Source organism: Lemur catta, chromosome 1, assembly GCF_020740605.2.
Source record: "Lemur catta isolate mLemCat1 chromosome 1, mLemCat1.pri, whole genome shotgun sequence".
Lineage (NCBI taxonomy): Eukaryota > Metazoa > Chordata > Mammalia > Primates > Lemuridae > Lemur > Lemur catta.
This window is the reverse complement of record NC_059128.1, coordinates 220,922,827-220,938,503: the sequence shown is the minus strand read 5'-3', so window position 1 is coordinate 220,938,503 and position 15,677 is coordinate 220,922,827. Positions and strand designations below refer to the sequence as shown.

At 40.3% G+C, this 15,677-nt stretch overlaps 1 protein-coding gene across 2 annotated transcripts in view; it reads right to left on the bottom strand.

The window, feature by feature from the left end:
- Positions 1-15,677, bottom strand: part of SLC12A8 (solute carrier family 12 member 8) — a 103,527-nt gene that overhangs the window by 11,831 nt on the left and 76,019 nt on the right. For both annotated transcript variants that reach the window (XM_045540103.1, XM_045540102.1), the window contains exon 7: positions 14,708-15,353. In XM_045540103.1, coding sequence (XP_045396059.1) covers positions 14,708-15,353 — 646 coding nt within the window. The remainder of the gene's footprint in view (positions 1-14,707; positions 15,354-15,677) is intronic.

The window sequence follows — 15,677 nt, the reverse complement described above, 5'->3', positions numbered from 1 at the left end:
TGGGCTTGGTATGCAGTGGGACTCACTAAGTATTCCTGGTCCAAGCCTTCCATCCTCTCTGGTCACGGTGGCTTTATGACCTGGCCCCTCTGAAGTGTAGGCCTATTTCAGACTATTTAATGCTCTCTCTTTTATCATTAAAGTACTTTACCAGCTTCTTGATCACCCCCACTCTTGTTAAAGATTTCAGCCCCTGGCTCACCATCTTTCTATCACCACCCATCATCATTCTAGTGAATTCACAGTGACTTCTACATAAACAACTCATTCAATGCCCTCACTCCAATGATCTGTCCTTTTATTCACTTCTACCATCAACTCTTAGCCACACTTGAGGTTTGTCATTACCAACAAACTTACACTTTCTATATCATAATTTTAAGCAATCTACTCTCACCCCATAAGCTCCTTTAAAAAAATTTTTTTTAGCTCATCTGCTCTGCTATTCCTGACTACAACTATTCATAGGTCTACAGAAGGACCTTTAGACAATTTGCCCTACTATGTTTTTGCTTTCCATCACCTACCTCCTGTTTTCACTGCTCTCTTACCTAGCTTAGGTCCCACAGTCCAAGATTATTGGCATTCCCTTGCATATACATCTGCTTCCACACTTCAGCATTCCTCAGCAGTCTCATACCCAGGCAACTAATTCTCCCACTGTCTGATGTAACACATTTACAAGCTCTCCTCTCCGAAGAGAACTTCATAGGCTCTCATCACCAAATCTGCCAACTCACTTGCATCTGTACACTCTGTTCTGCCTTCCCTCCTTTTACAGTGGGTGAGCAGCCATGCTCCCACCTAAGGCCCGTCCCTGCCCTTGTGTCCTGGATCCCATCCCCCCTGGCATGTTCAAAGATGTTGCTCTCACACCATCAATTTTTCTGTCCCCTACTGAATCATTTCCATCAAACACAAATACACTGTAATTTCTTCCACCTAAATGACTCCAGGTCACCCCCCAGTTATTGCCTTATTTCTTTGTCTCCCTTATAGCAAACTTCCTCAAAAGAATTGCTGTGCAATCTCTATGTCCTGTTATTTCCCCAACCCACTCTTAACATTGTAGACACCATTCCACTAGAACTACTCTAACTGAAGTTGCCAATCATTTGAATCTTTTCAAACTCAATGGTCAACTCCCAGTCCTCATCCCACTTGACCTTTCAGACAGCACCTGACACACACGGTCACTTCCTCCTTCTTGAAACACTTTCTTCTCTAAGGTGATTCACTTTCCTGGTTTCTCTCCTACCTCACTGCCCACTCTTTCTCAGTCTCCTCTTACTGCCTCACCTCCTCCTTCCAACCTGAAAATTTGGAGTATCCCAACATCCGGTCCTCAGCACTCTTCTTTTTTCCATATGTGCCCACTCCTAAGAGATCTCATCTAGTCCATGGTTTTAAATGCTGTTGATATGCTGATGACTCCAAGGTTACATCATCCTTGACCCCTCTCTTGAACTTAAGTTTTGAATATTTCATTGTCTTCTGAATATTTCCCCTTAGTTAGCTAATAAGCACCTCAAACTTAATATAATTAAAACAGAAATCTATTCCCCCCCAAGTCTTCTTCATCTGAGTAAGTGACACCACCGTGTACACAAACATGCAAGTGAATCCTGACTCCTCTCTTTCTCTCACACCTGCATCTACCCCCTCAGTAAGTCCTGCTGATTCTACCATCAAAATATGTTCCGAATATGATCTCCCCTCACCATCTCCATGGCTCCCATCCTCATCCAAGCCACTTTCATCTTGCATCCACTTCCTGCAGTGGGCTCCTGTGGTACAGACCACAGCTACAGTACATTTCCCGGGATTTCTTGCAGGTGTGACCATGTGGCTAAGTTCTCACTAACAGAACGTGAACAGACATGGTGAGTGCCACTTCTGGGCCAACGTCTTTAAGAGAACATGTGCCTCTCCTCCATGCACCTTCTCCTTCCTCTGCCTGAAATCTGGTAACTCAGTTTCAACTTTCTTTGCACATGACAAGGTCCTAGGGAATGGTGAAGTCACACAAATGGAAGGAGCCCTGAGTCAATGCATGGGATGCAGAGAGTTCCCACTGATTCAGAGCCCCCTTCCTAGACTGTTAATGCAAGTGAGAAATAAATTTCTATTGTGTTTGAGCCACTGCACTTTTAGTTCCTACAGCAGTTTAGCCTACCCTAATTAATACAGCCCCGAAGTGGCTTTAGTTCCCTCGCTACCTCTATATAAGACATTCCTCTCAAAGCCAGTGATATTATTAAAGCCTGAATCTGATCACACCACAGCACTAGCTAGAACCTTTGTGGCCTTGTGTCACACACACAGTGGCCTGCATGGCCCTGCACAGCACTGCCCCTTTCCTCACTGGATTCCTCTCCGACCATTCTCCCTGGGCTCACTACTCTCTGGTCGCCAGCAGACCTCTGCTGTTCTTGGAACCTGCCTATCCAATTCCTCTCTGTACGTTCATACACGTCATTTCCTTTACCTGGAACTCGTCACCTCTCTGCATGGCTCACTGCTTCAAGCAATTCAGTTCTCCATTAAAATATTCTCTTCCCAGCAAGTTCTTTTCAGATCTGACCTGAAATAGTGCACCTTCCCCACCCTGGTCTCTCTCAATCCCATTACTCCACTTTATTCTTCTTCATAATACTAATCACTATTGACATTACAGTATATATTTGCTTGTTTATTGTGTATCTTCCCCTACTAGGATGTAAACTGTGATAGCAAAGACCTTCGATGTCTATTCAGCATGTTCCCCCAGGACTTAGAATAGTGTCTGGAATGTAGGAGATGCTCTATACATGTGGTTGAATGAATAAATAAATCATCCTATCCCCTTAGAAATCTTTGTCCTCTCAACATCAATTTGCATTCATAATGTGCTTCCAACTATTATACTTATCTTTTTTATACATCTATACCTGGAGGGCAAGGACCATCTTTTATATTCTAAATACCAACTCTAGGCATTTAGAAGTTTGTGTACAGGAAGTGCTTGATAAAAATCTCCTTATTAATTGTGGATTAAAATAAAGTCTGCCAAGATTTATGATTGATTTGAATGGATGCCTCTATTGCTTTTTTTAAAGTAGGAATTCTGTTATGATTGCCATTAATTAAATTGCATAATTTTAACTTGCCCAATGTATGACCTTTTTTAAAATCGCAGGCTTAGTAAAATACAGCTGGCCATTAAGAAAGAACACTATTGGTTAAGAACTTATATTTTTGCCTCTCTGAGATTTTCCAAATGTTAAGCTCACCCTTTCACAACATTTGATATTCTGCAACCTCAATTATATTGAACCTGAAAAGGAATTGTGTGTGTGTGTGCGTGTGTGTGCGTGTGCGTGTGTGTTTTCTGAGAAACTTGAGGAGAAGTGGTAGAAAGGGGTTGATTCACTAGGCCAGCACAATGTAGTTTTACACATCAGCAATGCAAGGGGGAATTTATGCAAGGATGCTCAATGACTTAGAAGAGGTACAACACAGGCAGACAATTATTCATAATTCCAAATAGCTGTGGTTTCAAAACCCTTCCAAAATGACTAAAGGAATTTTTTCTCTTGTCTAGGATTTTGCTGGAACAAGCAATTCTTACAAACTTGTGGGGGATGGGAGGACAATTTCTTATGCTTGAAATACTAGGCCGTAATAATCAGGAAGGCAAGCTCTGGTCATTAAACAAACAAAATCATGCATGTTAAAAAATATCAAATATAATAAACAGTGCATAATAGTAAATTGACTTTTAAAATGTAGTGATGTGTCTAACAAGTTCTATGTTCACAAAACTCATGCAGATATAAACATTTTAAGCATGAAGGGGGAAAACCAATTGTGTTAATTTTTTAAATCATGAATCAAGGTAATTTTATAGAAATTACTTAAAATAAACATTAAACCTTCTCTGACAATCTACTTCATGTCTTTGTCAGAATAAATAAACACATAATTCTAATTAGAATGTATAAACTGGGAATATGTATTGCTATAGTCCACAAAGAATCATGTTTAAAATCCATATGGTATTTTATCATGTTGATACTACAATTTGCTTAACTACTTTCCAAATACTGGGCGTTTCAGTTATTTCTAATTTGTCATTAGCACAAACAATGCAGCTATGATAATCTGGTATACATTTTTTGGTTTGTCATTTGGTTTTGGGTTTTGTATTTTTAATATTACAATTCCCCCAAATACATTTACTAAATCGTGGCAATTAAACAGTTTTACATTTCTTGTTACATCTCTTAAAGTCATTCTCTAGAAGGAATGAACCAGAGGGATTCCAGGTATGGCAATATGAATAGGTCAGTGTATCTTCTCCATAAAAAAATAAGCATAAAACTAGGCAAACTAGTCAAAAACAGCCACTTCAGACCTCCAGAAATTTACCAAATGGAAACAACCCACTGAGAAGCATTTACTTTTCAAAAACTGCTAGAGCTGAGACAGCAAGAGTCATGGCTTTCTAGCCTGGGCTGCTCCCAGCCCTGCCCCAGTCCTCACCAGCACGGAGCCAGTCAGAAACCAGCACTTTTGCTGCTGGGCGGGGGGTGGGTAAACTTGACTTGAAGCCAGGGGAAAAGACTGTGGCTTTATAAGCTAAATACGGTGAGCACAGCAGAAAAATGAACGGGGGAAAATCCTCAGCTTTGCTAGACTGAGGGTGCAGACTCAGGTAGAACGAGTAGTAGACCGGCAGGAAGTTAATGGAGGAGATCTTGAAAATGAGAGAGCTGTAGAAGGACTAGCTAACCTCCCCACCTTTCCATGATGACTGGAAAACTATGCCCACACCTGAGTGTACAGAGAGACCAGAGACAGCCTGGCAAAAAGTAAAAGCCAGGGGAGACTGGAGAACTAACTGGCTGCAACTTTGTGCGTCCCAGGATCTCCACACAGATCCATTGGCAGAGAGCAGAAGCTGTATGTGCTGTGCAGACATACGGGCACCCTCCCAGGAAGCTAGGCTAAAAAAATAAAAATAGGAATAAAAAACTGACTAAAGACCTCAGCAGCCACATACCACAGGGAACATAGATGCCACAGTTTAGATCCAGGCAATTTTACTAAAGCAAACAAAAACTCAGAAATATGCATCAAAATAAAGAGTCACTATGATATATCATGTGACATTGCCCAGTAGTCAACCAAAAATTACAAGACATGCAAAGAAATAGGAAGCGGTGACCCATGCTCAGAGAAAAAAAATCCATCAGAAGAAACTGATCGAGTAGGCCCACATATTGGATTTAGTAGACAGACTTCAAAGCAGCCATTATAAACATGTTCAAAGAATTAAAGAAAACTATAATCTCAATGACATAAGGAAAATAGAATGGCAATGACTTTAAAAATTGAGAATTATCAATAGAGAAATATAAACTATAAAAAAATGAAAATTCTACAGTTAAAAGGCACAATAACAGAAAGTAAAAATTTACTAGATGGGTTCAACAGCAGATCTGCGATGGTAGAAGAAAGAATCAGTGAACTTGAAGATATAAATTATCCAAAGTGAAGAACAGAGGGGGAAAGGTAGAAGACAAAGGAAGAGAGCCTCAGAGATGTGTGGGACAACATCAAATGCACCAATGAATGTGTAAAGGAGTCCCAGAGGGATAGGAGAAAAAGAAAGGGCAGAAAAATTATTTGAAGAACAATGGCCAAAGACTTCCCAAATCTGATAAAAAACCTTACCTTAATCAACAGGTCCAAGAGGAATTAATCAACTGCTGTTGCCTCCAGCAATGTGCACATATACCTAGTTATCACAGATCTACTATTTTTTATTTAAATTCTTATAGCTTAATAGATATGCAATGATATCTTAAAGGTGGTGTAATTTATGTTCCTTTAACCAATACCATGTCCTCGTTCAAAACAGACACTCACAGCAAGCAGCATGCACTTTGCGTAGTGGTTAAGAGCACGAGTTCTAAAGTCAGATAGACCTGGGTTCAAATTCTGACTGTCTCACATCCTGAGCAAGTGTTCAAGTTCTGCAAGCCTCAGTTTTATTATCTGTAAAAAGACAATAACAATGCCTAACTCTGGGCTTCAATGAAACAATCCATGTTCAGTGCTTAGTTCAGTGCCCAGCACATAGGACAGCCTTAATAAATGCTGGCTGTTTATCTACTAACAATATTTAATGCTTAACAATAAAAGCTTTATTTGTGGAATGGAGATGAATGAGTCTGGGCATTGATTTTTCAAATGCAAACTGCATAACCATCTCTCTTGACCTCTTTTTAGTAAAATCTGGATTTTGACCTTCCTGTTTTTAAAAATAATATGCTTTGGAAGGTATGCTTTTATCAGTTGTGTTTGTCAGAATAATTGTTTCCCTCTGTGACACTGTGTTGTGCAAATGTTTTTTATTTCTATTTAATCAGATCCTTTTTGACTTTGATGATGTCTACAATAGTCAGAAATATCTCTCTTGCACAGCTGTTATGAATAAGGAATTCATGTGTACATAAGGTATAAAATATAGCCCCAAGTTAATTTTTTAAATCCATTTACTTTCAAGAATATTTATTCAATTGTGATTTGATTCTTACTATTTTATGGCATCTGGTTTGTCAAATATTAGGTTCTTATAATAGTTTAACTCTTTCTATTCTACTGAATAGATTAAAAACTGATCAATGTTTCAGTTTTTTAGCCATTATTTGGTGAATTGCTCATCAATTGAGCTAGGCTTTAGCAAGAGTTTGCTACTTTCTGTGTACTGTGTGGGAGTGTCTGATAAATACCCAGGTGAAAAGGCATGGTTTGTGATCCAAGGCCGCTCACAGTCTAGTGGCAAAGGAATGAAACTAGTATTTATTTTCCTTAAGAGAGACAAATAGGCTTGAAGACAAATGTGTAAACAAACGTGCTATAAACATGGGATAACAGTTTATATTACTAGTACGAATCCAATGTTCTGGTTGCACAGTGGAGGAAATCAGGGAATCCTTCTCAGGAGGGGTGAAAGTGGGTCTTAAAAGTCAGATGGATTTTAAGTAAGTTGGAGTTTTCCAGATGGAGAAGTGGGGGTAGGGGAGCAATTCAAAGAGGCAGAACAGGATATATGAAAGCAGGAGGGAAGAAAGAACACCAGTTTGGCCAGAGCTAGAACGTACAGTGCATGTCAACAAGAAAAGTGGCTGGGAAGGTGGGTCAGGGCAGGGGCGTGAAGAGCCTTACATATCACATAGATCTGGGACTTCACATGGAAGGGATTAGATCCTAGCAAGGTTTCCAAGTGAGAGAGACATGATGAGTTTCATTGCAGAAAGACTATTCAGTGGGCAGTGTGAAGAAGAAATGAGGTGGGGAGAGTCTGTAGGCAGGAGACTAACGAGTTGGAGACTTAGCAAGAGTCCAGGTACAAGATGCTGAGGGTCTGCACCAAGGTAAAGGCAACAGGGGAGAGAGAGAGAGGATGCTCAACAATAGCTATGGCATTTCTAAGACTGGGCAACTGGGTAGTAACCTGTCATTGACTAAACATTGCAGGCTGACCACAAGACCCTGAAGACCCGCTAAGACGACAGAAAAGGAATCAAATAGGCACAAAGCCATGAACACAAAGAGAATGAGAGAGGAAAAATCAAAACATGTCTTAGAAGATGGAAAGGTAACAGTGGTGACAGACTGGGCAGAGCAGAGAAGGATGAACCGTGGGACCCACAGAGGGGGGGATGACAAGAAGCAGCCCAATCCATCCTGGAAGACCCCAGCAAAGAGGAGGCCAGGAAGCACCATACCCCATGCAGTGGTGAGGTACAGGGACTTGGTGGCAAGTCGATATTTGTTGTACACCAAGATCCTTTCCTGTCCCCATGCAGCCAAGTAACAACCCTTTCTCTTGCCCAGTCCCCTCCACAAGGGGCTTTCCTCTGAAGAAACCAAACACAGTGCCTAGACTCGGCACACCAGGCACAGCAAAGGGAGACGGGCGGAGCCGGAACTCAAAGCCAGAGAATGAAATGAACACCTGTACCTTAGACAGCGGGACCCCCCACTCTCTCATCTCACCCTGCTTCCAGAGTGCAAGCGGCCATCTGTGCAAGGGATTAAAGGAATTGACGAGCCCCAAAGAAAAACCTCTAGACATTCTTGCTTGGGGGTCTTCCAGGGCAAAGGCTAGCTTACCCCAATCATCCCTCAGTGAGGCACCCCAGTCAGCAAGCCCTGCCCACGTGCATAGGTCTTCCAAACAGCTTTTTAGCACTTCACTTTGAAGTATGAAAAGAAATAAAAAGATCAACAGATATTTTAGTAAAAGCCTCCAAGAAAAAAGGGAGAAAAACGATTCTAAAGAAAACAGGAACAATGAAAGGAGCAGAAAAAGACTTTCAAGGGGGAGGATAAATACTATTGACATTATCAGAGAGATACAGCAAGCCAGTGAACCCATAAAACACAAATGAACCATGTTCAAATTAAGAAAGAAAAAAAGACAAGGACACATCAGATTACAACCAAAAGCTCTTGGAAATTTGGATAATTGTGGCATAGACTGAGAGTTGCTACTCTAGCTCATCTTTTTCCTTAAAAGAAAAAAAAAAACAACCATAATTTTATGTGAAGTAGCAACATGACCAGCTAAAAAAAAAACCATTTCCCAGCCTCCCTTGTAGCTAGTTGTAATTGTGCGACTAAATTCCAAGCAAAGAAGTAGGAAAATTATAGAATGGGACTTTGGGGAAGGTTCCCCCAAATGACTCAGCCTGAAGGTTCACCCTTTTGCTTTTCTTCCCTCTCTTTTTTCTGCTGCCTGGAATATGAATGTGATGGCAAGCCTCCTGCAGCTGCATCTTGGATCAGGGAACAGTACACTAAGGATGATAGAGAAAATGACAGAAGGAGTGTGGAGGCACTTAGGACCATGGAGTTGCCACAGCAGCCCTGGACTGCCCACCTGGCTCCTTTAGTATGAGCTGGACTAAGCCACTATTATCTTATAATTTTGTTATTCACAATCAAACCTAATCACAACTGATACAACAACCAACATTTAAAAAAAATCATTAGAAGAGTTGGGAGATAAAACCCATGAAATATATCAACAAGGAACAATAACAACAAAAAACCCACCAAATAAATGAACAATAGGAGAGAGAAAAGAAAAGAAAATTAGGGAACCATTTAAGAAGATATAATACAAGACAGAGAAACAGAGATAATGGAGTGAGGATGGAGACTGTGGAGGTGGCAGGGAATTATCCAAAGAAAAAGCATAAACTTGGTGAATAAACAAGAATAACAATAACAGAAAAAAACATGAAAAATTCCTGCTGTGGCTGAGGCTGACTTGAGCTGGCTGTGCTGTGTGTGTGTGTCCTGGGATGGGGACAAGGAGAGGGTAGATAATTCACAGGTTACTTGTGTAACCCCCACCCTGCCAAGAAAAAAAAAAAGCAAATTTGGGTAACTAAATATAAAAGAAAGCTGGAAAAAGTTATTGTCTAAAAACTTTAAAAGCTGGGAATAAAGAAAAGAAAAATATAAACAATATCAAAAACAAAACAATATCAACATGATGGATGATGGGAAGAGAGATCCCAAAAGATTCCAAGTCTTATTCTTGGAGAACCAGAGGTATTAGGAAATCAATAGGGTAAATAAACATAAGTGTCTTTTGAACAAATGAGGATAATATGCTATGAACTGAGTTGTATGATTTTCTCAACCCTCTACAGCTGAGGTTAACAACAACAAAAATACCAGGACCGAAGGACATGAGAATTTGGACACGGGAGCCAGTAATGTAGTCATCCTGCAGCTACCATCACGCTTCCAGAAAGTTCCTCAAAGTCCTATTTCTTCAGATTTCCAGTTCCCAATTCCAAATATGAGGTCAGTTCATCTGATTAGCAGAGCCTTGGTACTGAGCAGGGGTGGGGAACCTTTTCATTCTGGAAGGCTGCATTGATTTAGCTGTAATCAAATAAGGCTACATTCAAGAAACTTCAATGAGATATACTTAATGTACATTATTTTGTAAAAATCTAACTAATAGGTACTTAATAATTTCAAACAATGAAAACTATTTGTTAATTTTAAAGTTAACAACCCTTTTAATGACTTTGTTGTGTCTGCTTTTTGTTGGAAAACATTTGAATATTTGGTTGCAGCACGGAGCTCCACAGTTTCAACTGATTCTCTAGATGGGTATCTATCATTTGTGACCATAACGGTATCTTGATTGGGGTTAGGTAGGAGAATGTAGATTTGCAGCAGTAAGTGGTTGAAAAGCAAGAAAGAATTTTTCAGGCATGTTGCCAAAGGTGTGGATAGCCTGCATTTTTCCATATTTCAATTGGATCTTTCCAGCATCAAACAATGACTTTAAAAAGTCATCTACAGAGAGCTCAATCAATTCCATCTGTGGTTCCTTAGGTGCCTTGATATCAACTAGGTGAGGCTGAAATGCTAACGAGTGTGATGTCATGATTCTTGAAGTCAGTGAACCTTTCATTGTATTCACCAATTAACAGGTCTGTAACAGCTGCATATTCTTCAAATGATTTTCATATATCATCCTGCTCATCAATGACCTTTGCTTACTGGGGAAAATGTTCATCCTAAATTTCCTTTTAAAGAAATATTTTGAAAAAAGATAGCTTTTTTCGAAATGCTTGGATTTTTTGCCATATACCATATATAGACTCAGTTTTACCTTGCAAAGAAATATTCAAGTCATTTTGATTTGACATGATATCACACACAAAGGCTGCATTCCTATAGAAAGCTTCTTTCAATGATTCACATTGGTGATTCTGTTCTTCATAAAATTTAACAATCTGTTCTCACAGAGATAAAATTTTGGCTAACACCTACCCCTGTGATAGCTAATGCACTTTAGAGTGATATCCAAATCCATACTGAGTACCTCATCTTTCAACTTTAGTGTGTTACGAAACTGATGATGCCACGTTGCATTGCATGAATATAGTTAACAATATTTATAACTTGTTGCAAAGTGTCACTTAAAATAGTAGCTTTAGCACAGAGATTTTTCTGATGCAAGATACAATGAAAAGAAATGAGAGCATCTGGGTCTGTTAATACTTTTTTGTCTGTGCAATAAACTCCTCATGTTTTCCTGTCACAGAAGGTGCACCACCTGTACATACACTCACTAAATTTACCAAATTCAGTCCAACTTCATGGCATTTATCTTGAACTTGTTGAGGATATCTACTCCCCGTGTTCTGTTCCCAAGAGTGCCCAAAGCAAGTAACTCTTGGTAGCAAAGAAAATCTGTTTTGACCCGAATGAAGTATAAAATCTATGCTGAGTCAGTAGTATCAGTTGATTCATCAAAGTGATTGAATAATATATATTTTCCTTTTGAAGTATTGCCTGAAGTTGTTCTTTTAAGTTGAAGTCTAGTTCATGCTGCTGATCAGTTATGGTTCTCCTTGAAAGAGGCAGTTGTTTGTACTTTGAAATGTTATAGGGGTCTAAGCATCCTACAACTTTGACAGTGCATTCTTTCACAATGTCTACATCACTGAATGGCTTCCCTTTTTTCCCGAGTATATAACCTACTTTATAAGTGGCTTCAGTGGCATTATTTCCAGGTCTAATTGCTGCATGAAAGAATTGTCTTTGCTTTCACTTTTCATCTTTTAATTTCTGCAATACAACCTTTTGTGCCTCTCCCTCTAATTTAAAATATTTGTGGTTCTTATGAGTGTTATGATGCAGATGAGCACTGAAATTCTTTAATGTTGGTACTGCAGTATCACAAAGCAAGCAAATCATCTTATCTTTAGCAGAAACAAGATAATATTGCAATTCTCAATCCTCATTAAGAAAATCTGTTTTCTTCCTTCAGTGTTCTCTTGGTCTTCTTTGACGTGATGGGCTGTTAACCAGACAGAATTAAAAAATACCATCGAGCTGTGTAACTATTCAAAAATTCCACTTCAAACAGAAACACAGTGCACCATTGTCAGAAGCTGATAACAGACTTGTGTACTCAACCCCCATAAACTGTCACCAACCAGCCTTGTGCAGTAGTAGTGCCAGCCAGGCAAGGGATGTTAGAACTAAATCATGAGCATAGCCCATATGGCTAAATAGTGCTGGTCAATCTGGGAGGATTATCTTGTTGAAACTTAATTTCTTTGGTATTTTAAATACATTCATTTTAAAAATAAAATAAAAATATAAAAGATGAACAAAACTATACTCATAAAAATAAAAAGATTTGTTCTGTAAAATTTGGATTCCGTCAAAAGGCCGAACTTGAGGACCTAGAAGGCCACAGCTTCCCCACCCTGGTATTGTGATTGTGCCTGAACTCTGGTTGCAGGAGATGCCAGAAAACTGAGTAATCTGTCTTTTCAGCTTTGAGTGTGGAAGGCTTGCCTTGCCTCTCACCAAGATTCAGAACATTGGAAATTCTTCAAATATTAATATAAGGAGGCCATTCAATGCTGGGCAGACAACAACAATAACAAAAAAAGACAAAACTCTTCTACAATATTGTATCCAAGAACTCTTTTGTTCCCTGGATCTGACACAGAAGTGTGGTAGAGAGGGATTCTGAGTCAACAGTGTTATAGTAGGCCTAGAGAACAAACAGTCCGGAATGGAACAAGAGGATGGAAGCCATAGGACAGAGGGGAAAAATGGATTTCTGAAGAATTTGGAGCATTAGAAAATAACATCAAAAGGCATTTGACAAATCTACCAGATCATTTAGAGAAAAATGACAGAAAACCAAGCAAATAAAACAACACGGAAATTATTAACTCCAGAAAATAGCAAAAGCTGGGCAAAAAATGAAATCCAATCATAGCGTAATATATGGCTCAGAATTAAGCAGTATTTACTTTGTCATGACAATATCAATGATAGCTCTTAATTTGATCAAAAACTGTGGTATCAGCCAGGCGCGGTGGCTCACGCCTGTAATCCTAGCACTCTGGGAGGCCGAGGTGGGTGGATTGCTTGAGCTCAGGAGTCCGAGACCAGCCTGATCAAGAGCGAGACCCCGTTTCTACTAAAAATAGAAAGAAATTATCTGGCCAACTAAAATATATATAGAAAAAATTAGCCGGGCATGGTGGCACATGCCTGTAGTCCCAGCTACTCGGGAGGCTGAGGCAGTAGGATCATTTAAGCCCGGGAGTGTGAGGTTGCTGTGAGCTAGGCTGACGCCATGGCACTCATTCTAGCCCGGGCAACAAAGTGAGACTCTGTCTCAAAAAAAACAAAACAAAACAAAACTGTGGTATGACTACACTGGGAGTATTAGATAAGAAGTCAGAGTGACATAAAAGAGTTAAATCCTCATTTACCATAACAGGAAGTCAAAAGATGATGTCTGCAATTGACATATCAAGAAGTTGCAATGAAAATATATTATTTAGTAACAGAAAGGTTAACAGAAGAAGCAATTTTTTGGTTGAAAGTAAGATTTTCTGGGAATGGGACTGAGGATAGAGAAGGGTAAAAGGGGTGGTCTGGAAGAATATGAACTACTGTTTCTGATTATGGGACTTTTAATACCATTTGGCTTATTAAACTGTACATTTATCACTTTGATTAAAATAAAATAATTTTTAAAATTTTAATTATACTCTTACCATTAAAAACCTCCCACCAATTTAGAGGTAAAGAAAGAAAAACAGATCTATGAAAAAACACACAGCATTTGTTTTTAGACATCTCCTATGTCCCCTGTCTCTTCCTCTTTGCCCACACCTGTCTGTATAGATATCCAGGGCGGCATAACGTAGATGAAAATACATGGGCCTCAAATACATGGGCCTCAAATACACGAGAAAGGGGTGACGTCCCACTGAGCAAAGAATCAGCTCTGAGACTTCTCTGTGATCTCACTGGTCTGCAGGGTTGTCATTTTTAAAATGGAAAATGCTAAGAACTATTATATTACATAAAGTAATAGATGTAAACCTCCTAGAATATGGTAGGTCCTCAAAAATTATGAGTTCTTGGCTGAGTGTGGTGGCTCACACCTGTAATCCCAGTGCTTTGGGAGCTTGAAGTGGGAGGATCACTTGAGACCAGGAGTTCGAGACCAGCCTGGGCAATATAACAAGACCCTGTCTCCACAAAAAGTAAAATAAAATAAAATAAATTTAAAAAGAAAAAACTAAGAGTTCTGTCTTTCTCTCAGAATTTCTCATGCCCTGTAGGCCTCTCTGTGGGAGTCTCTCTCTGTGTCTCTGTGTTTGGAGATTTGAGAAAGCAAAGCTGTGTGCCTTTAGCCACCTTCTCTCCATCCCTCTCGCCTGGTCTGAGAGATTCATCTTCCGCAGAGAAAACATGCTGAGTCCTTGCCAGGCAGTTTATCATGACACACTTCCTCTTCTCTTGAAAGGAGAAATTGGTTACACTCACACTGGCATTATACCTCAGCTGACTTTTGAGTAAAAAGAAATTGATATTCAACTACTAGCCATGGCCCTCAGCTCCAACAGACAGGAGTAGATAGAAATATAGAAATTTCTGTTTAAAATTAACTATATTTAACAGAGTAGAATTATGAATAACTCAGCTGAATCCTGAATATAATGTTTTAAAATAAATATCAAACAAAATTAACAAGGATTTTAAACCCAGCTACAACTGCGTTGGGGCAACTAGGTAGGTGAGACAACCATGGGTCACCCCAAAAGAGGAGCCTCCAGTGTGATTCCAAAGCACTCACCTTCTCCACTCAGCCCAGACTGGTTACACAGCTCAGGGACAACTTGTTCTCCATATATGCTTCCAGGTTGAGTCCCTTCAGTCCTGGAAGGCTGCTTGTTCCAGGAGGACTCCTGCCCCTCCCAGGAGGCAGTGGGCAACCTGTCAGAGCCCTCAGTGGGGAAGGAAGCAGGGGACTTGAGGTCCAAGAGGAAGCTGTCTTGTAGAGTTTGCTTAGTGGCCTTCTTGTGTTTCCTCTTCTGACTCTCTGGGATCCTGCTACCCTCTCTGTGCCTGGACTGGCCACTCTCGAGCCTCCTGGTCAGCTGGAGGAGCTGGTCCATGTCCTTGGCGAATTCTAGCAGCGTACCCTCAGAGACGCTTTGGGCAGGGCCCTCAGAGCCATAGCTGGGAGCTTTCTCCAAGAGCAGGTGCTCAGAGCAGTGCAGAGCTTCTGGGTCCTCCCTGAGCACTGGCGCAGGCAGCTGGGGGAGACTGCAGGGCCCCATGGACAGGGAGAAGTAAGAGTAGTCCACCGCGACGTACGTCAGCATGAAGTTGATGGTGACGATGGGGGCCAGAACATTCACCTGCCCCACAAGGACAAAGGCCATGGTCACCAAGCTGGTCAAGCAGATGGCGGCTACAGGTGTTTTATTTGGCCCTTTCTGTAGAAACAAAAATAAATGCAGGACTATGAAATTTCAGATAGAAAGTTTCAGAAATTTCAGAAGTTATATGAGAAACACAACTCATAATGGCTCAGACATTTCTCCCCATGTAACTGATCACCTATAAACTTGGGTTAATAATATCCAGCTCATGGGATTATTGTGAGATCATGCTAGTGCATGTAAAATGCTTAACACAGCACCGGCATACAGTAGGTTCCTAAGGTACCACAGGTATTAGCTGTATTAGTATTAATGACTACTCCATCTCGGGAAATGGCAGTGCCATCCTTCCAGCTGGTCAGCCAAGCGGGGGTCTTG